The sequence below is a fragment of the Equus asinus genome, chromosome 7, assembly GCF_041296235.1.
Source record: "Equus asinus isolate D_3611 breed Donkey chromosome 7, EquAss-T2T_v2, whole genome shotgun sequence".
Classification (NCBI taxonomy): Eukaryota; Metazoa; Chordata; class Mammalia; order Perissodactyla; family Equidae; genus Equus; species Equus asinus.
The window spans coordinates 68,197,558-68,223,963 of record NC_091796.1 but is presented as its reverse complement, the minus strand read 5'-3'; the positions used below and the strand labels follow the sequence as shown (position 1 = coordinate 68,223,963).

The 26,406-nt window shown below is 41.8% G+C and overlaps 1 protein-coding gene and 1 long non-coding RNA gene across 6 annotated transcripts in view; both read left to right on the top strand.

Moving 5' to 3' along the window:
- The window catches only part of SLC35F4 (solute carrier family 35 member F4), a 239,394-nt gene that overhangs the window by 190,385 nt on the left and 22,603 nt on the right, over positions 1–26,406 (top strand). For all 5 annotated transcript variants that reach the window (XM_070513682.1, XM_070513684.1, XM_044773646.2 and 2 more), the window contains exons 2-3: positions 12,628–12,813; positions 17,306–17,603. In XM_070513682.1, the coding sequence (XP_070369783.1) occupies positions 12,628–12,813; positions 17,306–17,603 (484 nt within the window). The remainder of the gene's footprint in view (positions 1–12,627; positions 12,814–17,305; positions 17,604–26,406) is intronic.
- LOC139045692 (uncharacterized) lies at positions 2,605–7,349 on the top strand. Its single transcript, XR_011504610.1, has 3 exons — positions 2,605–2,641; positions 6,367–6,529; positions 7,053–7,349. It is a non-coding gene; the product is annotated as an uncharacterized lncRNA (long non-coding RNA).

Here is a 26,406-nt window from a genome sequence, read left to right as displayed (position 1 = left end):
ATTAGGGCCCAGCTAACTGACCTCATTTTAATTTGATTACCTCTGTAAAGATCCTGTCTCCAGATAAGGTCACAATCTGAGATATGTGGTACAGGGCTTCAAGATGTGAATTGTGGAGGATACAGTTCAACACAGAACCTCTCCCATGGCTTCAACGACTTGTCCATATACAGGTGACTCTCAAATCTGTGTCTCCAGCCTAAATCTGTCCTCTGAACTCCAGATCTATGTGTCCAACTGCCCACAGTCCATCTCCTCTTGGGTGACTCTCATATACCTTAAACTCAACATGTCTAAGACTGTATTCATCACCCTCCTGGCTAACTAGGTCCTTCTTCTCGCTCAGTGAATAGTGCTTTATCAGTTCAGTTGTCCTGGACAGAAACTGATAGTTAATCTTGACTCCTCCTTCACTCTCATTTCTACAACCACATCTAATAATTTCCCAAGTTATGCCAATTTGATCTCTGCAATACTTCTCAAATCTACCTCTCTTTGACCTTACTGCTACCACCTCTTCAAGGCCACTATTATGTCTCGTTCAGACCACTCCAGTGGTCTCTTAAGTCCTTCCACTCTGATTTTACTCCCTCTCAATTCATTTTCCACATTGCAGAGCAAACTTCTAAAAACCAAAATCCTTCATTGTTCTGCTTAAAACCATTCAGTGGCAGTGAGTGCCCTTGGAAATAGACATTGGGCCCAGTTGGTGTTAGGCCTTGAACTGGACATTGAAGGATGAGTAGATCTAGGTAAGTGAGGTATGGACCTGGGTCTTCCCATGGTGGGTTTAGGTTCAAGGATTGTGCCAGCCTACCCAACTGGTAGGTGTGGACACCATAACAATTATGAAAACAACTTGATGCTAGTTGTTTAGGCTTCTCCATATTGCCAGAGACAGAAACTCGGAAATAGTTGTATTTAGATTGGGGCTTAAATCACAGCAGAGCTGCTTAAGCAGCTGCCTCTGTCAGTTCCTGCCTTGCCCTCTTCCCCAACTGACAAATGTGTGTGCTAACAGCATTAGCTGTACCCTGGTGTGCTTGTCTGCCTGTTTATTTCTTTCTGCTCATGAACAAGGCATAAATATTTTGTGAACTGATCCATAGGCTTATGGTTTAAAAGCCCAGTTCCCAAATGGGAAGATACTGTGGACCATTGGCAGTGGCAAGAGGCTGAGCAGTCGGCTGGCTCCCGGATTAAAGGCTGCCTTGTCCACCCACTCAGCCCTCAGCGCTCTTCATAGAAATGACTGTGTAATTGGCTGTTTCCCTCCTGGACCATAAGAAAATGAGGGCAGGCATCATCCTTCTTGTCTTCCTTGTACTTAGCAGAGGGCTAGGTACATAGAAGACATCAATAACTTGTTAATTAATGGGTTATCACAGAATTAGGTCAATAGCCACAGGTCTTTTGGTTCCAAAAGAATTGGTTTTTGGACTCTGATTAATTATAAGCCTGCCTTATTAATGCTTTGTCAAATCCATCAATCAAGAAACTCACCAAGGCCATTTGGAAGGGAATGTATTCCAGAAGCGCCTACCAGGAGGGAATTTGTAAGCAGAGGGTTTTGACAGTCAGTAGAGAATATTTATCAAGATTTTCAGGGCAATAGTGATGTTGCAAGAGGGTGGTAGTGATGCTGCAAAGTACCTAGGGACCTTAGTCCCCTTTATATGCGCCTGTCTGTGGGTAGATACCTTAGTTCAAACCAGAAGGAAATGAGGGCTTTGGGGGCAGAAGAGACAAAGACTCACCTGGAAGAAAGTCAACATGAAGGCTTAATGAGAAGCAAACGGGACGATTCAAAGAAGCAAGCTCAAGTTGTGAAAATCCAGAATTAGAAAGTAAGTTAGAACCAGTTACTTCTTTTAACAAGAAGTTGTTATTTCAAGCATAAACATTCTCACTGCACCTGAAATATGATTTGAAAATACCATTACATTATTTGTGTTTTAGGAATAATATATATGGTATGATAAAAAGCAAAATAGTTGTATAGTCTTAATGCCAGCATCTTACCAACCAGGAGAAGGGGGTGTGTATCCAGGCATATAATTTCCAGAACTGCATTTTCTGCTGTAGGAGGAGCTGAGCTATAAATTTACACCAGACCAGGAGGGCACTTTTAGTTGTATTTTCTTCGTACAGCACAGCATTTTCTTAACTATTTTGCTTCAATTTATTGAGCTGATCTCTTTGGGAATGTTCTAAAGTGGATCCTAAATTTCTTTGGGTTTTCCTGGGTTAAAGTGAGTATTTCAGAACCATCAGAACAGGCCTTTTCACCATGTGGCCAATGACATTCCATTTGCTGTTGGTGTCACAGGGACAGGAGTGACATGAGGGAGAAGTGAGGTTGGTGCATCTTAGAGACGCTCCCTTTCCAGCTTCCCCTGGGAATCAGCCAGCTCTCTTCCAGGGGAAAACTTGTCCCCAGCTGTTCAGCAAAGGTCACGGTCAGCTATACCTCCTTGAGAATGTCTGCCTTGGGTTCTTACAGGGAAGCTGGCAAGAATTCCAGAAAATCTCCCTAAGTGCTTTCAGTGGGCCCTTCTCTCAGAGACTGTCACCCATAGAGACAGCTGCAATACAAACAGAAGTAGTGAGTGAAGGCATGGAGAGAAAGGGGAAAGGACAGGTGAGGAGGGAGCTGGGGGTGGGCACATGGGAAGGCCCTGGAGAGTCGGGATCAGACAGGGCTCTCGACTGGAAGCCTCAGAACTCCGTTATGACCAATTGGTTAGCAAAAGGGAGATGTACGAGGTGGACTTGGGAGAAAAGACTGGCAGGACCTTGGGAAATGTGCACGAACGAGAGGCCTTCAGAGCCAGGACAATCTGCCAGGACGTTTGTGTCACTATCACCGCCGGACACCTGATCCAAAGCCTGCTGCCTCCGCTCGAGGCACTTCAGCCCTTCTGGCTTCCCGGAGCTCCCACCTTTTGGAGAGGCGGGTCTGATCGGCGGCCACAGAGGCTCGGGCTCGCCTGCGCCTGCTGCCAGGAGCAGGGAGAGTTATTTGGTTTCCCGCAGCTTCCACTGTGGGCCATGGGGCACTTTCCCACAAAATGTAATAGGGGGAGCTCCCCCTGAATGGGAAGGGAACGGGGTGCTGGGCAGTTAAAAATAGGACAGAGGGCCAAGGTGTGCACATTAAAAACACTCAGGGAGTTGTTAACTGAGCTTGGAGATTTTAAAAATTATTTGTTCTTTTGCAATGAAAAATGCTTTATATTATCTGGGAAATTATTTAAGACCAAAAAACTTTTAAAGGCAATTTTGTGGTATTTCTGCTGATTCATATCTAGGATCAGCCAAATAGATTCAAAATTCTTTCTTAGGTACCTTAGGAATACTTAAAAATCCATTTCAGATTTCTATGAATGTTCAGCCAAAATCAAGATTAACCCATAATCTCATTCTACAGATGACAAGAGGTGTAAGGAGTAACAAGGCTGGATAGTCAGAGACTGCGGATGGGCAAGATAAGAGGCAGCTGGAATTAGGAAAACGACTTCAGACCTAACAAAACATGCCTGTGATTAGGGCCCAAGCTGTGGGAAGGGGGCCGTCCTCCAGCAGCACTGAGGAAATAAAGACTTGGGGCTGGAGGGAGACAGGGCCAGAAGTGATCTAAACAAGCAGGTGTTGAGGTCGATATTTGATTTAGGGGAAGGCAGCCAGAAGAAATGCATCTTGACCCCAACCTCTTCCTTAGAATATAAATCTAGAACATGTGCCTGACAAATATAAGGGTTGCCTAAGCAAGAATGGAGCTCCTCTGGCATACACAGGCCCAGGGTAAGGGGTGCTGTGTTTGCCTTGCACAGGGGTGAGTTCACGACCCGAAAGAACAACTATGACCAGTTTACATGCATGAGATACTATCAGTATTGATGTTCTTTATACTCTTACCATGTGAATTCCTGGATCTTAGCGGGAGAAAAAGGGTCCTACTGCAAGACACGTTTCTAAACAAACACGTTTTTGTTTGAACAACTCCTGAGTAGGAGCCCTCCTTCCAGGTTCTCTGGGTTCTGTGCATCCTGCCCTCTCCTGCCAGTTTTGCCTTCACGAGTTCCCGCTTCCACACCATCGTCCCTCTTCACAAAGCCTCCTCTGCTCTCGATACCTAAAAGGGCAAGATCCCCATTGGCCATTGTTGGAAGCTGCTCCAGGCTCTCTTCCTATCCAAACCCTGCCTTGCTCTGGGATCTGCTGGAATCCATCGTGCTGTACTAAGCATTTTCTAATGGTCCAGGCTGAAAGGAATCTCATCACTGTCTGAACAATAATTGTCCTTATTTTCTGTACTGCTGACCTGCTTCCCCTTCATATTCTTAGGTATTCTTGTGAATAAATATCCTCTTATCTTCCCAACAAGACTGTTAGCTTCTTGAATACAGACAGAGCTCCACCGCACTGGTTAGCTGAAATGGGAGGGCAGCGAAGAACACTGGAAAGAACAGGGGCTTTGGAACTTGGCGTGCCTGGCTTTTAAACTTGGGCTATTGGAGACTCACTTTCCTTGCCTGTAAAATGGGGATAGTAAAATCCACCCCATGGTATTGTTGCGATGTCTGAAGATCATATATGTAAAGCTCTTGGCACGTGGTAGGTATTAAATACATGTGAGATGTTATTTTTACATTGTAAATATAGAGAGCAGCGATATACTTTTTAGTTTCAAAGTCAGTTATAAATAGAGAAATTAAGTCATATTCCAGATAGAATGAATTAATACTGTTTTAGGGACAAGATGTGTACAGCAGAAGTATAACAATTACTAGTCCTTTCTTCCAAGTACAGATTTTAAGTAAATAAAAATGAATTAGCTTTTAAAAGGTTTTTTAACAAGTCACTTTAATATGCATGTATAAATACTCAAATATTTCAGATTTACATCTTGAAAATCTAGCTTTTAGGTAGTGGGCATTTGATTATCATTTGCAATAAGATAATTAGCAAGTCTTAAAAAAATTTTTTTAATATGAAACATGTAAGTCATACCAAAAATATGGATAATAATATAACCAACAGCCAGGTCATTTTAAAAGATGTTTCTCTGTGAAATCATAGTGTTCAGAGCTACAGAGAGTGGATAATACTTGGTAAGTAAAACGGTACTATGCTGGGGGTTTCACTCTTTAGAGAATAAGGGGGTACAGACTGAAATGGAAAGTTCGCATATTGCTTGTGCATTAACCATGCAACAGGCTGACCTCTTTCAATAATTCTAGGGCTAAATGTTTACCTAAGAAGAGAGTAACTTTTTGGCAAATCCCTTGTGGACTTCTATGAAAACTCAACCAATACTGACGACAATAAATATTCCATTACTACAGGGAATATTTGCTGCCATTGTAATTCAATGAAATATGAGTTTAAAAATAAGCTTAGATCCAGTTTTCACATAATCTTTTGTTGATTATTGATATCTTATCTCTTTTTATAAGAAAAAATGTCAAAGTGCTAATAATGGCTTCCAACCAATTCCAAGCCAAAATTCAGAATTATATGTCTATCTTTGATGCTTCTTCAGTGATTATAACATGTTCACAGGAAAGAACGTGGTTACTTAAAAGAAACACACATAAAAAGTTAGTTTAAAATAGTCAGAGGTGGGTTTATGCTTAAAATATGATTTGCAAGAGATTAGTTGGAAGAATCGTCAATGGGGAGTCCCCACAGGATATCAAAGGAAGGGAGTATTTTCAGGATCCCGCTGCTGGAAGCCTACCTTAATGAAAAGTCATAACTCAAATCAGGCAACCTTCTCCTTCCAGATTTTTCTAATCACTCCTTCCCTTCTCCCTTCCAGAGTAGTGAGAGCTGTTGTATACTTGGATACTGCCCTAGCCCCTGCGGTTTCTCATGCACAGCAGTTCTCGCATGTTCACTTGCATTGGGACCACCTGAAAGGCTCCTTAAACCACAAGTTACCTGCACTGTAGAGTTTCTGATTCAATAGATCTGAGGTGGTTGCTGAGAATTTGCCTTTCTAGCAAGCTCCTAGGTGATGATGGGGCCAGGCGCTTAGAGAGCCACTGCCCTATAGCTCTATACCTTGACCATCTTTTTATTAATTATCCTAATTTGAGTTTGCTATCTCTTCCTTCTGGAACCTTGACTAATATAAATGGCTATAAAAAATTAGTTGAAAACAGATGAAGTTTGTTTTATAGTTGAACATAATTTGCAGGTGCTTGTTTGAAACATCTTTAAATCAAAGAAGAGAAAACTGTAGGAATTCAGGAAATCATTTTGTCCGATCCTTAAATTTCAGAGCAGAAAGAATGTAGTCAAAGAGAGGTCAAGTGATTTACCAGAGATGACACAGCCGATTGGTGTCCTGCCTTTCAGGGAAGTCTTTCCAGAATACTCTGCTGCCTCTTGTCATACAGCAACTCCCACGGACCTGCCTCCCCACCCCAACAATCCATCCCCTGGATTGTGTAGTTGCCCTTTGGATTTCCACGATCTCTGCTTGTAGGTTTGGGCACCAGAGCTACACGTGGTGTCTCAGGTAAGCATGCACCATAGTTTGGGGCAAGTCGGGAAAAGATCTCTAGCTCAGTTTTCAACATAGTGCTGGGTAGAACCAAATGTTTCATTGGCCTTCTGTGCTCACAGGAGATAAGAGTCAATGGCAGGGCCCTTGTCTGATATGTGAGAGTCTGGTCTATCTATTACTCACTCACACGGAAACTTACCTGACACTTTGCTTCTCCCCATCTACTTTCCAAAGATCTTTTTCTAGTTAATCTTTCTCGACCTGGTTTCTCAGGTTGTTATCTGAGAACCCCACAGTCTACACTCCATCTGTTTAGGCCATCACTTCCTCAGCAGCTGTAGCTCTTCTTTGCCCTTTTTCCTCTGAAGTTTTAAGTGGACACCCAAGGGACTCTGTGCCCAGCTCCGTCCACCCTTTCCTGGGAGCTGCAGCCTGTTGCAATGTTTTCTAGTCGCAGAAATTGGACCAGGAGTTGGTATAAGACGCAAATTCCATCCTCAAGATCTTTGACTCTGGGCAACTCGATTTCTCCCAGGAACCTACAGCTGTGAGATCGGACACTTGGGAACTCTGAACAACCGAATTTTCTGCAGAGAAAGGCAAGCGGCAGCCAAGCGAGGAGAAATGAAGCTAGCACCCAGAAGAGAGAGATGGGGAGACTGTTCGACTCCACCACACCCAGGGGTCCAGTTATTGCTGAGGTTTAGGGACATTCCTGGCTGTCCTGTCCCTTGTTTGTTAAAAACTCCCCATTTTTGCTTAAACTAATTCAGTGTGGATTTCTATTATATGAAGTCAAACAGTCTAACTGATAAAGTATCAGTAATGGTCATTTTTGTTTACCTGCTCATTATTAGTTATAATAGTCTGCATTTACTGGGTACCTTCTTCGGGCCATTTAATCTGCACAACACTCCTCAGAGGTGGGTATAACAGGAGAGAAAACTCAAGCTGAGAGAGATTACGTGGCCATTTTCTGGCTCAGTATCATAAAGCTATCTACATGCCTGGGCCCAGATTCCTACCTGGTCTCCCCAGATTTAAACAGTCTGAGTTCTTCACCACTTCCTTCTGTCTGGATCTCTGATTGACCAAAGTTCCTTTTCAAGTAACAGGCAAAGGTAAAAGAACGGGATTTTCAATGCTCTTTTGTACTCAGAATCCAACTCTTACAGCTGATCATCTTTCTAAGCCTCACAGTGTGTACTCTGCACCTCTGAGTATTTGCTCCCATGGTTTCTTCTGACTCTATTGCCTGTTCCACAGCCTAAAACTCTACCTGGCAAAGTCCCGCTCATCCTTCAAAGCCAACTTTCCTGTAACCTCCCATAGAGCCTTCCCTGCTCCAGGCTGAATGGATCACTCCCTCCCTTTCTTCTTGCTCTCCAGTTCACATTCAATTATGGTTAATTGGCTACACGTCTCATGCTATTACTATGTTGAGAGCTCCGTGCAGGCACGGACTGTGTATTCTTCATTTGTCTAACTCCTGCTCCTGACTCAATACCTGCCCTGGAATAGGGGCTCAATGTCTACTTGTTGAGTTAAATTGATCTGGGGAGCTTGCAGAGCCTAACCAGTGCAGATGAAGGAATTGTATTCGTGTGCCGGGACAAATATGAAAAAGGGCACGAGATGGTCCTACTGCTATGGTTCAGGTGAGACGTCTTTACAAAAGAGAGGGGGGACCATCTGATGTGACTAATGAGAGACTTCCAACCCATCACACCTAATACAGTTTACTCTCAATACCTATTAAAGTCTGAACACTGCTCACTAACTGAATTTGCAATGCCCAGGCACTCGCTGTGGCATATATAATAGAAAATAGATATGATTTATTTATCATCCTTGACTGCATCCCAGGCAACACTCTGAATATTTATTTTTGTCGGGGCTGGCTTTTTATTCATTGAGTGGCATAAGACCATATAGGATGGGACGCTGTCTTTATTTCCAGGCTTGGAGATGGCTGTTTCATGGCCAAGCCCTGAACACGCCGCTGGGCCTGGCTCTGAAGTTTAAAGTTTGCCTTTTCAGGACAATGATTAAAATGTCTCCAGTCGCTGAACTACTCTTGGGTCTCTTCCACAGATCAGCCAGTGAGAGGCAGGTGGCAGCAGGCAATGGATGTTAAGCTAAATTGCATAAAGTACAGGAGGTGCAGGAGGCAGGACATAATACCCCAGCAAAAATGAGGAAGCAAGAAAAATCATTCGTTTGGCTTACAAATCCAAAGCTTGCTAGTGACATACAATTTACCAACATTTTAGGTAACTATGGCCAATGTTATATCTCAACGTACTACCCAACCTATTTCAGACTTCCTCCTTTCCACCTACAATTACCAAATGATCACAAAATGAAATCTAATATTAACCTAAGAAAACATGAGAAGGCACACCATGTAAAAATAAATTATAAAAGATACTTGGAAGACAAATTTAAAATAACTCTCGGAGTATTTGAGTGTCAGCCCCTCTTGAAGAGCATGAATAAATGAGAGTTCACTGAATTTTAGAAAGCGTCCTTTTATTGAATTTGAAATATTCAAATAGAAACATAGTTATGAAAGTTACAGGAAGCATTTTGAATACATAAAATAATCTTATGTATTTTTGACACTTTTATAATAACAATATTAACATAGCATTAATTTAAGCATAGTAATTGGTATGTAGTGCTTCTGTTGATTTTTTAGTAGCTGTGCACTTTATATTTTTTATCCAAGATTAAATAATAAATTTTAATTGGTCAACTTGAGACACTTAATAATGGATGGTACAGCTAACTACACTTTTATATACCTCTACTTATTTTTCCCAAGATTGAGGGAAAAAAAAAGAAAGAAAAAAAACCAAGATGCACTTTCGTCCTAGATGAAGAGGCTGAGTTGTGGAACTGACACTTGCTTCTCAGTTACACTGCTATTCTACTTTGTTCTTGTTAGAGATGATGGTTCAGGAACTGCAGCTTTCTTTTTGGGGGCACCACTGCTTTTTGAGGTTCTGATCTGAGTGGTTAAGTGATTACTCACATTGTACAAAACATGATGTATTCGAAGCCAAATTAAAGCCAAGACGCCACTGCTATTTCAAGAGGTGGCTCTTCATTGGACACTTTCTACCTCCTCTCTACCATCTCGGAAGCACCACACCAAGACATAGCCTCCATGTCCCAGAAGGAATGATAGCCTCTGTTCTCTACCTCGTATCAGTGAGAATAAGGAAACTCACAACTTACAAGGAAGAACAAACACAAACACCCCAGAAAGTGGTCAGAGCAATACAGCTATCTTGGAGCTGATGCCCAGCAGTGTCCAAGTTTATTCTGGTATTCTACATCTAATCATCCCAACTGATCTTCATCCAAGTCAACAGGTATTGTCTGAGGTCACATAGAACATTTTGTCTGGTACTTAGAGATTATTTTAAAGAAGAGTAAGAAGACAGATACAGAATAATTATGGATATAGGTATACACAAGGATTGACATACACATGCACATTTCCTAGCTCTGACAACTGAGATGACCTAGATTCAGGGGAACCCCAATAACAATGAGCACACTCACAGCCAGATGTTGGTTTCTAAACACCATTCTCCAATAAAAGGAAATAGGAATCCTTGGAGAAATGACTGATTCTAGGATTGGGGCAGGGAAAATGAAAGATAAGCCTGGAGCATTTTGTAATGCCAGAAAGTAAGGAAGAGTTCAAAAAACAAAAGAATGGGGACATGTCAAAGGAACTCAGAAGCCAATCTGAAAGGACTCCCAACAGCCAAAGCTGGAGTAATTTGAGCAAAAGAATAAACAATCCAGTTTTGATCATAAGCCAAAGTATGAAATAAATACACATGGGTCCATACTGATATAAATAAATGATTGAGTGGATAAAGGAAAGGAAAGACAAATCTTCTTCTCAGAAGAATTCCAAATAATATACGTAGACCTTCCCCCCACCAGAAGAGAAAGCTTAACTTCCCCATCCCTCACCCCAGACTGTGGGCTGGACTTAGTGACTTGCTTCCAAAGAACAGAGTGGAAAGGGGGAAAAGACAGTGGAGCATCCTGGCGAGCACTCCCTAGGCCCTGTGACCAGGGTTCACATCGTCACTGATAAATCATATTGGTAGCAGATTGTGATACGGACACTTCACCTTTGTGATACTCTTCCCCAAAATGCATAATCCAAATATAACCAGGAGACACACCATCTGACAAACCCCAATGGAGGGACAGTCTACAAAATAGTTCAACAGCACTTCTCAAAACTGTCAGCGTCATGAAAAACCAGGAAAGACTGAAAACCTGTCACAGACACTAGACGGCTAAGGAGACATAATGACTAAATGTGTTGTGGTGTCCTGGATGGGATCCTGGAACGGAAATAGGGCATTCATGATAAAAGTAGTCAAATCCAAATGAAATTCGGAGTGTGGATAATAGTAATGTGCCAGTGTTAATCTCTTAATTTTGACCTTAACTGTCAAGGTGTATTTAAATGTACCAGGGTTATGTAAGATGTTAACATTACAGAAACTGGATGAAGGGTATATGAGAACTCTAACTATCTTTGCAACTTTTCCATAAATGTACAATTATTCCAAATTAAAAGTGTATTTAAAAAGAGAGACAAAGTGAGTTTGTGTGTGTGTGTGTGTGTCTGTGTAGAAAGTCCCTGACATCAGGCGGCTTACGCAGGTGGGGAGAGTCAAAGCATTCATATGAGAGAAAGTTAAGTATTGAGGCAGCTGGTGCATGACTGCTGTCAAAATGAGCTCAGATGTACAAAGTACAGATGCACGTGATCAAACAGCACACACTGCACGGACCAATCAGGACCTGATCTTAGCGTTCAAGGATTTGAGTAGATCCTATGTTCCAGGTAGAGAAACTGCCCAGTCAAAGGCTTAAAAGCCATCAGTACCGAGAGTAAGGTGTCAGAACACAGCCAGAACTAATTTGAGGTCCCAGTACCAAATGAAAATATAGGGCCCCTTATTCAAAAAGCAGAAAAATGGCTTTTTCCTTTCTTATTTTCTCTCTCTCTCTCTTCCTTCTTCTCTTCCTCCTTCTTTCTTTCTTTCTCTCTTTTTCCACCCCCATGCTGTAGTGTTTTTTATTTGCTATTTAAAGTCTGCTCCCTTGGACATGGGGATACTTGCTGGATAAATGTAGACCCCCACAGACACTGGGGGCCTCACCCTGAGACCCCAACCTTCTGCACACCAGTGCCTAGGCCCCTATAAGTTTGCTAGGCAGAGACAAGGCCGTGAGCAGCTGAAAACCCACCCCAGGAGGCGGGGAGACAACAGGAAGCAAGACCATTCCCAAGCTGAGGCTCCAGGCCACCTGTGTGCGCTCCATTATCCCATCAGAATTCACTTACAAAACACAAATTGAAAGATAAACATATTCCAAATTTCCAGATGATGACTGTGCATAATCAATCCCCAGGTGTGTGTGCCTGGGGGGGTAGGGGGACTTCTGAGCACAGCACCGTGTGTGACTGCCCTGGTCGCAGGCCCTGGAGCCAACCCTGGGTTGGGGGTTCACGGAAGGTTAATCAGGATAGGAAGGGACTTAGCCTGTGGAGGATCCTGAAGGCTGGCTTTTGGTCTATAACAGTGGATAGAGGCCAGAGGTGACTGAGGAGATATAAAAAAGTTGGATTTTAGTCATCAATCTGATGGAAAAGGGTATAGTGGATTTGATAGGTGACGTTGCTGGCAGCTTTACCAGCCAGAAATTCAACAGCCAGCCTTAGGAAGAAAAGGGAGGAAGCAAGCATAACAAAACATTCTGCTTTCCTTGAGGCAAACTATTGAACTGTGTTGACAGTTCTAATTCAGAACAGATTTATCAACCCAAACACCATCTTCTGATGTTCATTTCTAGTTAATGACTTTATCTAAAAAGACCCTTTATCTTAGGAACACAGACCTGGTAGCATTTTCTTCTTAGGAACCCCTTTTATGAGATTAGAAATGAGCTCAATGGATGTTCCATCAGGACCGTGATGTTGCCACTATACATTTCACTGCCAAATCTGTTTCCGATTTTTCCTACAGGCAGTTCTCACACGGGTGTGAACTCTTTCTTCTCAGGTACCTCCAGATCATCAGCTACTCGGTGTAAACCAGGAGCCAACTGCCCCAGTTCACACAGTGGCATCAGTAGACAACTGTCACCTCTGTCTGTCACTGAAGATTCTTCTGCTCCTATTCTTGAACTTCAGAATCGCGGATCCTCTGGAGTTTGTGGACACAGAGTGGAGAGGCAGAACAGATCAGGTATGCTGGTGACCTCCTTTTAATTAGTAGTATGTCCAGGTAACCTTCCAACCAGCCATGAAAGATTTCGCCACTGGCACAGAAAGCAGAGATGCTGCATGGACTCTTAGGAGTGGGCGTGGGGAAGGTTTATCAAGTGGGAGGAGCAGGAAGAAGGGAAATGTGCAGATTCAAGCTAGTAGTGCTGTTCAGTGTAGCAGAGAAACCGAATACCCAAACCTGTCTTTGAAGAGCTCAACACATGGTTAAACAGTGACGTCTAAGGAAGCTTGTAAAGTAACTAGTTTTCTCATCTTCAAGATGTCAAGGGGCCGGCCGAGTGGCACAGCGGTTAAGTTCACATGTTCTGCTTCTTGGGGCGGTGGCCCAGGGTTCACTGGTTTGGATCCTGGGTGCGGACATGGCGCCGCTTGGCAAAAGCCATGCTGTGGTGGGCATCCCAAGTATAAAGTAGAGGAAGATGGGCATGGATGTTAGCTCAGGGCCAGTCTTCCTCAGCAAAAAGAGGAGGATTGGCAACAGTTAGCTCAGAGCTAATCTTCCTCAAAAAAAAAAAAATGTCAAAAGCCAGCATCTTTTGCCTCAACACTGGGATTCAGTAAGAGCACACACTGTGCCCATTCTGAGAAGAATAAAAGTACCAGTAAAATCACAGACTCTGCTCTTATCCTCATCAGGACTGCCAGCCCTGGGAGTCCTTCTAGTTTTCCCACTTTTACATCTCCTTCAGGACCCTTCACTTGCCTCCCTGGTCAGCGTTTACTGATCAGTCGAGACCTTTAGCCTTTTCCTCATATCCACCTGACCACTCATCAGCTCCTGAGTTACTTGGGTTACTGGAATTACTAGACAAATCTTGTAACTATATCCATGAGTTTCCCAGCAAATTTATAATTTTCAAATGAAGCTGGGTCCACTAGGCTGCTGCCCAATACTGTTACTTTTTGGTAGTGGAGATCTATTGCCTTCCCCAGAGAATGCTCTCAAGCCCCGAGTCCATACTCACTTCTCATCGTATGACCGCACTTGTACTTCCCGAAAAGAGCAAAACAATCGTGTGCCAGCAGATGCTTCCCTCTCTGCCTCAGTCCTCTCTGGTCTTTTGTTTGCCCATTACCATCATTGCAGGACTGCCTTTGACTTGTGTGTTTTCTACCGTTCCAATGTTAACTCTTTTCCTGTATCCATGATCACTGCCTCTCCATCTCTTCACCTGCATGTCCAATCTCTCCTTCTCCATTTGTTCCTTCAGCTTGACCAGCAACATATTAAAATCTCTTGCGTCCTTAAAAACAATTATAACAACAGCAAAACAACAAAATACTCCATCCAAAATAAATGGGTAGAAAAAAAAAACAAACCCCAATACTTTGAGAAAAATGGATTAAAAACAGAAGAGAAATGGCAATTCAGGGGACACCGTGAGGGATGGGGGGCAAACAAGGGTATAGAGGAGATATGAAAGCTTCTTCTAGGGGCCTACTGATTACTAATTCAAGAAGAGGTTTTTCATATGAGAAAAGATATTTTTCAAAAAAGTGACAATATTTTAAAGTGGTATCTCAGCAATTATGGGCGCCGAGGCTAAAACGGTTTTAAAAAAAAGTAAAGAAAATTATATCTTAAATCTTAAGGAAGTTTTAATTGGCTTTAATAAGTTGCAGTAATATTCCTATTATCCCAGTTATCTGCGGAACAGAATGTTCCAGTTAATTGAATATGCTGGTTAATAAAGACTTGCCTTATCTATCATATGTAGATTACAAATTTCAAAGACTATACTATTAAAGATCACATGGGGCATAATTTACTCTTTCTGTGATGATTTGGAGGCACTTGGGGATATTCCAGGGCACCACAGAGAAAAGAGAAAAGGAGAATAATCTCAAAAGCGGATCACCATGCTTCATGACTGTTATAGTGCTTAACCTCAGAACGAATCCTGTGAGATGGATATTATCACTGTTTGACAGAGAAAGGAGCTAAGACTGGAATCAAACCTGTCCTCAGGGCCATAGACTGGCAGGGCTAGGACTTACACCCGGGGTTCCAAATTCCTGTGGCCTCTACCATCAGTTTGTATGACTCCAATCAAGGTTCATAGACATGGATGGAACTTCTGGTAAATCAGTTTTAACGACATATACAAAACTGTAAATCTAAGCAGGACTATAGAAAATCATGTTAAAAATGGTCAGAAAAATAAAAGACCTCTGGAGACCCAGTTGTTCTACGGTATCTCTGGGTGGTAAAACGAAAGAATTGGCAACAATGAAGTCTAGTCATCAGAGGAAGAATGGGTCACTAATATGGAGGGGTGTAGGGGATTTTGGTGTCATCAAAGGTACTGCCCATGGTTTGATGGTGGGTCAGAAGCAGTCTTCAAAGAAGGTGACGATGCAGGCAGGTGTCCCCTTAAAGGGATCCTTAGAATCTCTGTAGAGTTGTCTCTCCTCTATGAGACAGTCCCTGAGAGTAATGTGGTCCGAAGTGTAGTAGGGTCCGCCTTTCTCCTAAGAGTACACTTTTCTCTGAACCCTCATGGAAGACTGCCATTACCGCCAGGAAACAGAACTTTTTCTCCAAACCACTCCTGAAAGTTCCAGCACTTGAACGGAGATCCCAAGCCTGAAACCTAGACAGAATGAAATTTAGAATAAAAACTTTAGGCCCTGGGTTCAACCTTGGACAACTGTAGCACAAGCCTTAGTTTTTGCATCTGTAAAATAGGAATGATAATACCTACTTAACTGGGTAAGTTTGTCTTCCCTTCCCAGCCTCCCAACTTATTCTACCCACTCATCCATTTGAGCTTTTTACTTCTACTCACTGTGTAGCCACATGGTCATAGAGGGAATGTGCAGAACAGTTATCAAGAGCAGATATTGTCTGTGCACAATCGAGGGAGCTGGCTAACTCCTACTTCCAGACTCATCTCAGTGTCACTGCGTCATGGAAATTTCTCCTGATCATTTCCCGCCCCACCCCTTAACAAGTGCTTCTCCTCTGCCTCCACAGGGCCTTGTATCTGCCATAGTTGGCCCTTACCACATTGTGTTAGATGTGTGTTCTGGCTTTCCACTGGGCTATGAGCTCAAATCTTTCATCTTTGAACCCCTGCCACCTAACTAGCTCTTGGTAATCTCCATGGAATTTTGTTGAATAAGCAAATAACAGAATATCAGTTTTCATCTTCTGGAGGCCTAGGCCCTGAGAATTCAGCACTGTTTATAAGACTTGGAGGTCATGGGGTAATTGCTGTGTTCATCCTTACTTGGTTTATATTCCCCAGTGAAGAATTCACTTTCAAGCCTTGGTACCCACTGTCCCCAAATAATTACATCAGGAAGCCTTAGCTGGGAGAAAGTCTTTACCCCAGTGGGGCAGTTGCACCTGGCCCATTAAGCAGTAGGAACACGTTCAGAAGAGAGCCAGCAGGTTCTGGAAAGGTAAAGTGAGAAACCCATCCATGACCACTTGCAATCTGTGCGCTGCACCACTTTCTTAACCCCCACGATAAATCTTGTGCTTAAGGGAGGTACCTGGAGACACAAGAGAATCTTGCAGACAATTCTGCCTCCCTTCCCCTAGGATTCTCCCATTTGGGATCTCAGCATGGGGACTCAGGGTGACCTCTGCTAAAATTTAACTTCCTGATAGATACATAAATTCATTGTGTTGAACTTGTTTTCTCTATCAGGGAGAAGGCCTTTGTGATTGTCACTTTCAGAGAGCTTTGACTATTTTAGTGTGAAAAAAATGCTGCTAATTTTTCTCAGTAAATATAAAAATACAAAGCAGAACTCAGTGTGCTCTCTGAAATACATTAGATAGTAATTTGTTCTGAGGTGGGAGACGACTTTGTGTAGTTAGGACTTGCTCTGTTCTTGGGTCATGTTGCTTTTCAATTTAATAGTCATCTTTGCTGTAAAGAAAAAAAACAACTCAGTGGAATATAACAAGTACTTATTTTTCACTCACTTTTTATGTCAGAAGATACAGGGCTGCTTTGGCTGGATTCTGCTCATTCTCCCACGTAGACCAAAAAGACAGCTCTTTTTGGGATTTTCCATTCCACTGATAGAGAAGAAGAGCAAGAGAGCTGGTGGGACCTTATGATGCCTCTCAAAGCTTCAACTGGGAGGTGGGACACCTCACATCTGCTCATGTTTGATTAGGCAAAACAGGTCATGCTGCCAAGGCCAAAGTCTTGGAGATGAAATGTGTGATGCTTTTACAAGGAAGTGGGTAGGGTACACTGGAGAATAGCGTAGCATCCACCAAGTTCATGAGCGTAGTCATGGCCTGGTTGGAGGTCCAGACACCTACTATACCTTATAGAGCAGAGATTCCAGAGAGAAAATGAGCCAGAGTTATCAGTCTCTTCAAATGATGGTAGAAAAGAAAAACACTGATGGTTCTACTGTCTGCCTCTTTGATTGCTGTTTTATAACCTGATTTCCAGACATTTGTATTCCTTTCCTGATTTCAGGGGATGATGGAACACAGACTCATCCTGAGAACAGCAGCCAAGAAAACAGAATCAAGGCTCGCTGCCGGTCCTGCACGTCTGCGGTTTTGAAGGCTGTCTGGGGACTCTTGATCATCTTGTCAGTGTCATCATCTTGGGTTGGAACCACACAGATTGTAAAAATTACTTATAAGAACTTCTACTGCCCATTTTTCATGACTTGGTTTTCAACAAACTGGAACATTATGTTTTTCCCAGTCTATTATTCTGGTCATCTGGCCACTGCTCAAGAAAAGCAATCTCCAATGAAAAAATTCAGGTAAGTTTCATGTTAACTGGCCAATAGGAGATGTTTTAAAATAATTTCATGCAAATATCCACAATTTCGTCTCTTTGGAATGTGAGCTGAGTCTACTTGAGTAGTGGGGACAGGAGGATCTAAGGTCAGTAATGAACACGTGAAGGCTAAGAAATAGAATCAGTTCCACCCTAGAAAAAAGAAAATTTGAGTGTCTTCAACATGCCAGGCATTGTGCTGGTGCTTTTGTATCTTATCTTATTTAATCATCATTGGTGGTAACATCTACCTCTTAATGTGGTGTTTTTTTATCCCCATTTTAACAAACGAGGAAATGGATTTAGAAAGGTTAAATGACTTATCCAAGGCCACACACTTATAGATAATGGAACCCAGATTTAAATTCAGATCTATTTGTCTCTGAAAGTCATATTGTAAAAGAATACCCCAGATTAATTGTTACAAAAACATTTTCTCAGTATTCTGGGTACTGAGGTGCCTAAGCAGATGAAATGACCTCGTTTCATGCAAAGGGAAGTTTGACCCTGGGATGGTTTAAAAGATGCCATTCTTTGCTGGCTAGGAGCACGTGGGGCCACGTCTGTTGGTCTGCCACCTGTGAATTTGGTATTGCCATGGTTCTAGTGGTCGCTCTGTGCTCCGTGCTTCTTCAGCCCCGTCATGGGGAGCTCAGGAAGCCAGCAGGCCTAAATCATCCAGACCTGCACAGGACTCAAGGAAGGCAGAAGCAGCATTTGGGTCAAAGCACCTTTGCTAATGGACAGCTTCTTGAAAAGGAAAAACCCAGAGCTAAGGAACAACTTCCAGAACAATCACTCTGATCACTGAGAAAAAACAGTGGTCAGCACCTCAGAGGGTGGCGGGGTGAGTAACAGTTCTCCACCAGCTTATTGCTCCTCAGCAGAATGACAGTAAATTTGTCTTGCAGGAGCCAAAGTGACCTTTCTTTCTCGCTCCTGTACCTAATGAAAAGAAGGAACGACTATTAGAATTAGTGCAGTATAAGATTGCTCTTAAGCACTTGAACTGTGAAGGGTGTATCTCCAACTTCCATTTTCTATCACTGTTTGGAAGCGCCCGGGAATATTAGAGTCATGCTGTGAGCTGATTTGGCTTGTGCGCCCGTAAAAATTCAATCATAATTAAAGAAACAAAAACCAATTTAAAAATAATAAATGTTTTCTGGTTTAGAGGAAAGAAAAAAGCCTTATGCCTTTTTGTAATTACTGAAGATACTTTGTACTTCCCATCAAAATAGGCATGATCTTGGGGCATAAGGGCTTTTTGAAAAGATTTTTATTAAGATTATGATAGTTTACAACCTTGTGAAATTTCACTTGTACATTATTGTCAGTCATGTTGTAGGTGCACCACTTCACCCTTTGTGCCCTCCCCCAACCCCCCTTTTCTCCTGGTAACCACCAATCAGTTCTCTTTGTCTGTATGTTTAACTTCCACCTATGAGTGGAGTCATACAGAGTTCCTCTTTCTCTGCCTGGCTTATTTCACTTAACATAATTCCCTCAAGGTCTATCCATGTTGTTTATCCAGGTCCCATCCAATGGGACGATTTTATCCTTTTTTATGGCTGAGTTGTATTCCATTGTATATATATACCATATCTTCTTATCCAATCATCAGTTGATGGGCACTTAGGTTGCTTCTACGTCTTGGCTGTTGTAAATAATGCTGCGATGAAGATAGGGGTGCATGGGACTTTTGGAATTGCTGACTTCAAGTTCTTTGGATAGATACCCACTAGTGGGATGGCCATATGGTATTTCTATTTTTAATTTTTTGAGAAATCTCCATACTGTTTTCCATAGTGGCTGTACCAGTTTGCATTCCCACCAACAGTGTGTGAAGGTTCCTTTTTCTCCACAACCTCTCCAACATTTGTCACTTTTTGTTTTGGTTATTTTTGCCATCCTAACAGGTGTAAGGTGATATCTTAGTGTAGTTTTGATTTGCATTTCCCTGATGGTTAGTGATGATGAGCATCTTTTCATGTGTCTGTTGGCCATCCGTATATCTTCTTTGGAGAAATGTCTGTTCATGTCCCCTGCCCATTTTTTGATTGGGTTGTTTGATTTTTTGTTGTTGAGCTGTGTGAGTTCTTTATATATTATGGAGATTAACCCTTTGTTGGATATATAACTTGTAAATATTTTTTCCCAACTAGTGGGTCGTTCTTTTGTTTCAATCCTGTTTTTCCTTGCCTTGAAGAAGCTCTTTAGTCTGATGAAGTCCCATTTGTTTATTCTTTCTATTGTTTCCCTCATCTGAGGAGTTATGGTGTCCAAAAAGATCCTTTTGATACTGATGTCAAAGAGTGTACTGCCTATATTTTCTTCAAGAAGCCTTATGGTTTCAGGTCTAATCTTTAGGTCTTTGATCCATTTTGAGTTTATTTTTGTGAACAATGAAAAAGAATGGTTAATTTTCATTCTTTTACATGTGGCGTCCAGTTTTCCCAGCACCATTTGTTGAAGAGACTTTCTTTTCTCCAGTGTATGCCCTCAGCTCCTTTGTCGAAGATTAGCTGTCCATAGATGTGTGATTTTATTTCTGGGCTTTCAATTCTGTTCCATTGATCTATGCACCTGTTTTTGTACCAGTACCATGCTGTTTTGATTACTGTAGCTTTGTAGTATGCTTTGAAGTCAGGGATCGTGATGCCTGCAGGTTTGTTCTTTTTTCTTAGGATTGCTTTAGCAATTTGGGGTCTTTTGTTGCCCCGTATGAATTTTAGGGTTCTTTGTTCTATTTCTGTAAAGAATGTCATTGGGATTCTGATTGGGATAGCTTTGAATCTGTAGATTGCTTTAGGTAGAACGGACATTTTAACTATGTTTATTCTTCCAATCCACGTGCATGGAATGTCTTTCCATCTCTTTATGTCGTCATCAAGGTCTTTCAGGAAAGTCTTGTAGTTTTGTTGTATAGGTCTTTCACTTCCTTGGTTAAATTTACCCCAAGATATTTTATTCTTTTTGTTGCTATTGTGAATGGGATTGAGTTCTTGAGTTCTTTTTCTGTTAGTTCATTGTTAGTGTATAGAAATGCTGCTGATTTATGTATGTTGATTTTATACCCTGCAACTTTGCTGTAGCTGTTATTTCTAATAGTTTTCCTATGGATTCTTTGGATTTTTCTATCTATAAGATCATGTTGTCTGCAAACAGTGAGAGTTTCACTTCTTCATTGCCTATTTGGATTCCTTTTCTTTCTTTTTCCTGCCTAATTGCTCTGGCCAAAACCTCCAGTATTACGTTGAATAAGAGTGGTGAGAGTGGACACCCTTGTCTCGTTCCTCTTCTCAGAGGAATGGCTTTCAGTTTTTGCCCATTGAGTATGATGTTGGCTGTGGGTTTGTCATATATGGCCATTATTATGTTGAGGTACTTTCCTTTTGTACCTGTTTTATTGAGAGTTTTTTTTTATCATAAATGGATGTTGGATCTTGAATGCTTTCTCTGCATCTATTGAGATGATGATGTGGTTTTTGTTTCTCATTTTGTTAATGTAGTGTATCACGTTGATTGACTTGCAGATGTTGAACCATCCCTGTGTCCCTGGTGTAAATCCCACTTGATCATGGTGTATAATCTTTTCAATGTATTTCTGTATTTGGTTTGCCAAAATTTTTTTGAAGATTTTTGCATCTATGTTCATTAGTGATATTGGCCTATAGTTTGCCTTCTTTGTGTTGTCCTTGTCAGGTTTGGGGATCAGGGTGATGTTGGCTTCATAGAATGTGTTAGGGAGTGCTCCATCTTCCTCAATTTTCCAGAATAGTTTGAGAAGGATAAGTATTAAATCTTCTTTGAATGTTTGGTAGAATTCTCCAGAGAAGCCGTCTGGTCTTGGACTTTTATTTTTGGGGAGGTTATTGATTACTGTTTCCATTTCTTTATTTGTGATTCACCTATTCAGATTCTCTATTTCTTCCTGCTTCAGTTTTGGGAGGTTGTAAGAGTCTAAGAATTTATCCATTTCTTCTAGGTTATCCAATTTGTTGGCATATAGTTTTTCATAGTATTCTCTTATGATCTTTTGTATTTATGTGGTATCCGTTGTGATTTCCCCTCTCTCATTTCTGATTTTATTTATTTGAGTCTTCTCTCTTTTTTTCTTAGTGAGTCTGGCTAAGGGTTTGTCAGTTTTGTTTATTTTTTCAAAGAACCAACTCTTTGTTTCACTGATCCTTTCTACTGTCTTTTTTGTTTCAATTTCATTTATTTCTGCTCTAATTTTTATTATTTCCCTCATTCTACTGACTTTGGGCTTTGTTCTTCTTCTTCTAATTCTGTTAGTCATCGTTTGAGATTGCTTATCTGAGATTTTTCTTGTTTATTGAGGTGAGCCTGTATTGCAATGAATTTCCCTCTTAGGACCATTTTTGCTGCGTCCCAAATGAGTTGGTATTGGGTGTTTTCATTTTCATTTGTCTCTAGATAACATTTGATTTCTTCTTTAATTTCTTCAGTAATGCGTTGTTTGTTCAGTAGCATGTTGTTTAGTCTCCACATTTTTGCCCCTTTCCCAGCTTGATTCTTGTAGTTGATTTCTAGTTTCATAGCATTATGATCAGAAAAGATGCTTGCTATTATTTCAACCCTCTTGAATTTGTTGAGGCTTTCTTTGTTTCCCAATATATGGTCTATCCTTGAGAATGTTCCATGTGCACTTGAGAAGAATGTGTAACCTGCTGTTTGTGGATGGAGTGTTCTATATATATCTATTAAGTCCATCTGGTCTAATTTTTCATTTAATTCTATAATTTCCTTGTTGACTTTCTGTCTGGCTGATCTATCCATTGGTGTTAATTGGGTGTTGAGGTCCCTTACTATTATTGTATCGTTGTTGATGTCTCCTCTTAGTTTTGTTAATAGTTGCTTTACATATTTTGGTGCTCCTGTGTTGGGTACATATATATTTTGGTGCTCCTGTGTTGGGTACGTATATATTTATAAGTGTTATGTCTTCTTGGTGGAGTGTCCCTTTTATCATTATAAACTGCTGCTCTTTGTCTCTCTTTATCTGTTTTGCTTTGAAGTCTACTTTGTCTGACATAAGTATGGCAACACCTGCTTTCTTATGTTCATTATTAGCTTGGAGTATCATCTTCCATCCCTTCACTCTGAGTCTGTATTTGTCTTTGGGGCTGAGGTGTGTTTCCTGGAGGCGGCATATTGTTGGGTCTTGTTCTTTAATCCATCCTGCCACTCTGTGTTTTTTGATTGGAGGGTTCAATCCATTTACATTTAGAGTGATTATTGAAATGTGGGGGGCCTAATGCTGCCATTTTATTGCTTGTTTTCTGGTTCTCTTGTATTTCCTTTGTTTCTCGTCCCATGATATTTGGACTACCAATGCAGGTAGGTAGATTTCTATATTGGCTTTCTTCTTATTTGTAGTTTGTGTCTTTATTCTTGTTATTTGTTTAGTGGTTACCATGTGGTTTGTATAAAACATCTCATAGGTGAGATAGTCCATTTTCTGATAGCCTCTTATTTCCTTAGATTAAGCTGTTCCATCCCTTGCCTCTTCCCCTTCTAGGTTGTTATTGTCAGATTTTTTTTCTTCCTTCTTGTGTTGTGAGTTTGTCGTTAAAATGACAAGATTATATTTATTCTTGGTGTTTCCCTTCCTTTTATCTTTAATGTTATACTTAGCCTTTGCTAACCTATTCTGATGGAGAGCTGCAACTTTCTGATTTTGTCTTTCTATTTATATCCTTAGCTCTGGGTTTTGTAACCCCTTTCCTTTTTGTTTTTGATTTTTCAAGTATGAGGGTCTTCCTGAGCATTTCTTGTAGGGGAGGTCTTGTGGCAATGATCTCCCTTAACTTTTGTTTATCTGGGAAAGTTTTTGCTTCTCCATCATATTCGAAGGATATTTTCACTGGATAGAGTATTCTTGGCTGCAGGTTTTTGTCCTTCAGAGTTTTGAATATATCATTCTACTCTCTTCTAGCCTGTAAGGTATCTGCTGAGAAATTTGCTGACAGCCTTATGGGGGTTCTTTTGTAGGTTGTTTTCTTCTGTCTTGCTGCCCTTAGTATTTTCCCTCTGTCATTTACTTTTGCAAGCTTCACTACTATATGCCTTGGGGTTGGTCTTCTTACATTGATAAAGTTTGGAGATCTATTAGCTTCTGTCACATGGAGCTCCATCTCTCTCCCCAGGTTTGGGAAGTTCTCAGCCATTATTTCTTTGAACAGACTTTCTGTCCCCTTATCCTTCTCTTCTCCTTCTTGGATACCTATAATCCTTATGTTGCATTTCCTAATTGAGTCGGATATTTCTCGGAGAGTTTCTTCATATCTTTTTAGTCTTAGTTCTCTCTCCTCCTCTATCTGCAGCATTTCTGTATTCCTATCCTCCAAATTGCTAATTCTGTCTTCCATATTATCGACCCTACTGTTCAGAGAGTCCAGATTTTTCTTAATCTCCTCCATTGTGTTCTTCATCTCCAATATTTCTGATTGGTTCTTCTTTATATATCAAGCTCTTTTGTGACATATCTCCTGAACTGATTGAGTTGTCTGTCTGTATTCTCTTTTAACTCATTGAGTTTTTTAATGATGGCTATTTTAAATTCATTGTCATTTAGGTTATAGATTTCAGTGTCTTTGGGATTGTTTTCTGGGTACTTGTCATTTTCCTTCTGTTCTGGAGATTTAATATATTTTTTCATACTGCTTGATGGTGTGGATTTGTGCCTCTGCATAGAGATAGAGTTTAGTTCCTGCTTCCTCTTGCTTCTACTGGAGTTCGTGGGGGTGGGGGGCAGCAGCTGTGTAATCTGCACCAACCAGGATCCCTGTCAGCTCTTGCTGACCAGACCTGGGCCCCTCCTCGTGGTCACAGTGGCCCTGTGGGGTCTCTCATCAGCTGTGGGGACAATCACAAGTGGGCCTCAGGTTGCTGGTGTCTACTGTCACAGACCACCTAGATGTGCTCCCTCCTTAGGGTCTGCAGCAGTGCTATGGGCTTTCACAGCGGCTGGGAGCAGGTTCACCTAGACTTGCAGCTCTGTCATTGTCAGGGCCTGCAGGATCCCACTTGTCTGCTACGGGTGACAGCAGAGCTATAGGTATCTACTGCAGTCTGTGGTTAGCTCACCCAGCTGTGCCACTTCTGCCTCAGGACCTTCCAGCCTTGTGATTGCCAGGTGGAGCCTCTCCACTAACACTGCACAGAGGCTTTTCCTGTGACTGCTGTGGGACTGTGGATTTCCCCCTGGACCACAGAGCAGGCTTGCTGGGGCTCCAACTTTCCACTGTCCACTCACACGGACTCACTGGGTCTCCCTTGCCCGCTCTGGGCCACAGCAGGAGTTTGTGAGTCAGAGGTGGCTGGCGGGTTGCTGCACTGCCCGGGATCGTCCCGCCCTGGGGCCTCCCAGCATTCTGAGTGCTGGCCAGGGCCTCTCCGCTAATGTGGAGTAGAGGCTTTCCCTGTGGCTGCTGTGGGACCGTGGATTTTCCCACTGGGCTAAGGGGCAATCGTGGGGGGCTTAGGTAGGGCTGTAGTCACCTGTTTCCAACCGTGACTCCGCCGATGCACACACATGCCCACCCTTGGTGCTGTGGCGATGCTATGAGTGTGTCTGCTGGTAGAAAGTTGCTTGCAGGTACTAGGCTGTCCAGGGGTCGGAGAGTTTTCACCTATCTCCACCTCCTCCTGGGGGGAAGTCCGTCCACCTTCCGATGTATAGCAGCACAGGTCTCTCAGGTGTCCTGAGATGCTGTGTGGATAGCCTTTGTTGACTGATGAATGTCCAATTAGTTGTAGTTCGAAGGGGGAGAGACAAAGAAAACTGCTCACTCCACCATGTTGCTGACATCATGCAAGATCCATAAGGGCTTTTTTAATAAGAATATTTAATAAATGATTGCAGGGAATGTGATTATCAGATTAAAATTCTCCCTGTTTGAAAATGCCTGCATTTACCCATAGCATGTGTGTTTTCCTCAAATGCTCATGTGGCTTAGACAAACAAGCTGATAAAAACAACAGAAGTTTTGTATGGGAAGTAGCGCCTTAGAGCACCTCAAAGGAAGCCAGGCAGTTTGGTTTAAGATAACACATTTACAACAAGGGGCTGCTGCTGCTGGAAATGTCATTTTGGGAATGAGCTTCGTCCTCACCACGTTTCTCACGTCAGACTAACTCTGAATTTAGCGAAATCTGTGATTTGACAAGACACCTCCACCTGTTAGTGCAGGTAGAGGGAAGTCGACCATTTCTGAAACCGAATCAAAGAGCTTTTATTGTCAAGCAGAAAACACTCTCTTTGAAGGGAATATTTTCCAGAGGCCCCTTGCATATGAGAGATAAACACAGCCAGACAATTCTGAGATCCTTGATGGTTTAGTCCCTGTAGACTCATTAGCACCATCTGCCAAGAAGTCACTCCCAGAAGCTCCCATGCAGAACGAGGGGAAGAGAGGTAGTGTGAAGACTGGAAACAGAATTCATCCCTTAGCACCAGGACCTCTGACTATTGTCTCCTTTTCTCTTGAATGGTGTGAAAGCATTTCCAGTTGTTTTCTTATCACTTAAATCAAAAGAAGTTTCAGTAAATTATCAAAACTAGATGATGAGGATTGTTCCTTTGGAAGTCGTTTTTTGATATTTGAATCATTCCATTTACATACTACCAAGAGTCTTCAGTTGCCTCAGGTGAATTTGAAATTTAAGAAGAAAAAAATTATATAACATAGCTTTGACAAGAGTATTTTCTTAACGAAAAAATCTCTAGAAAGCGTGAAAGTAGAGCCAAAGATAAATTC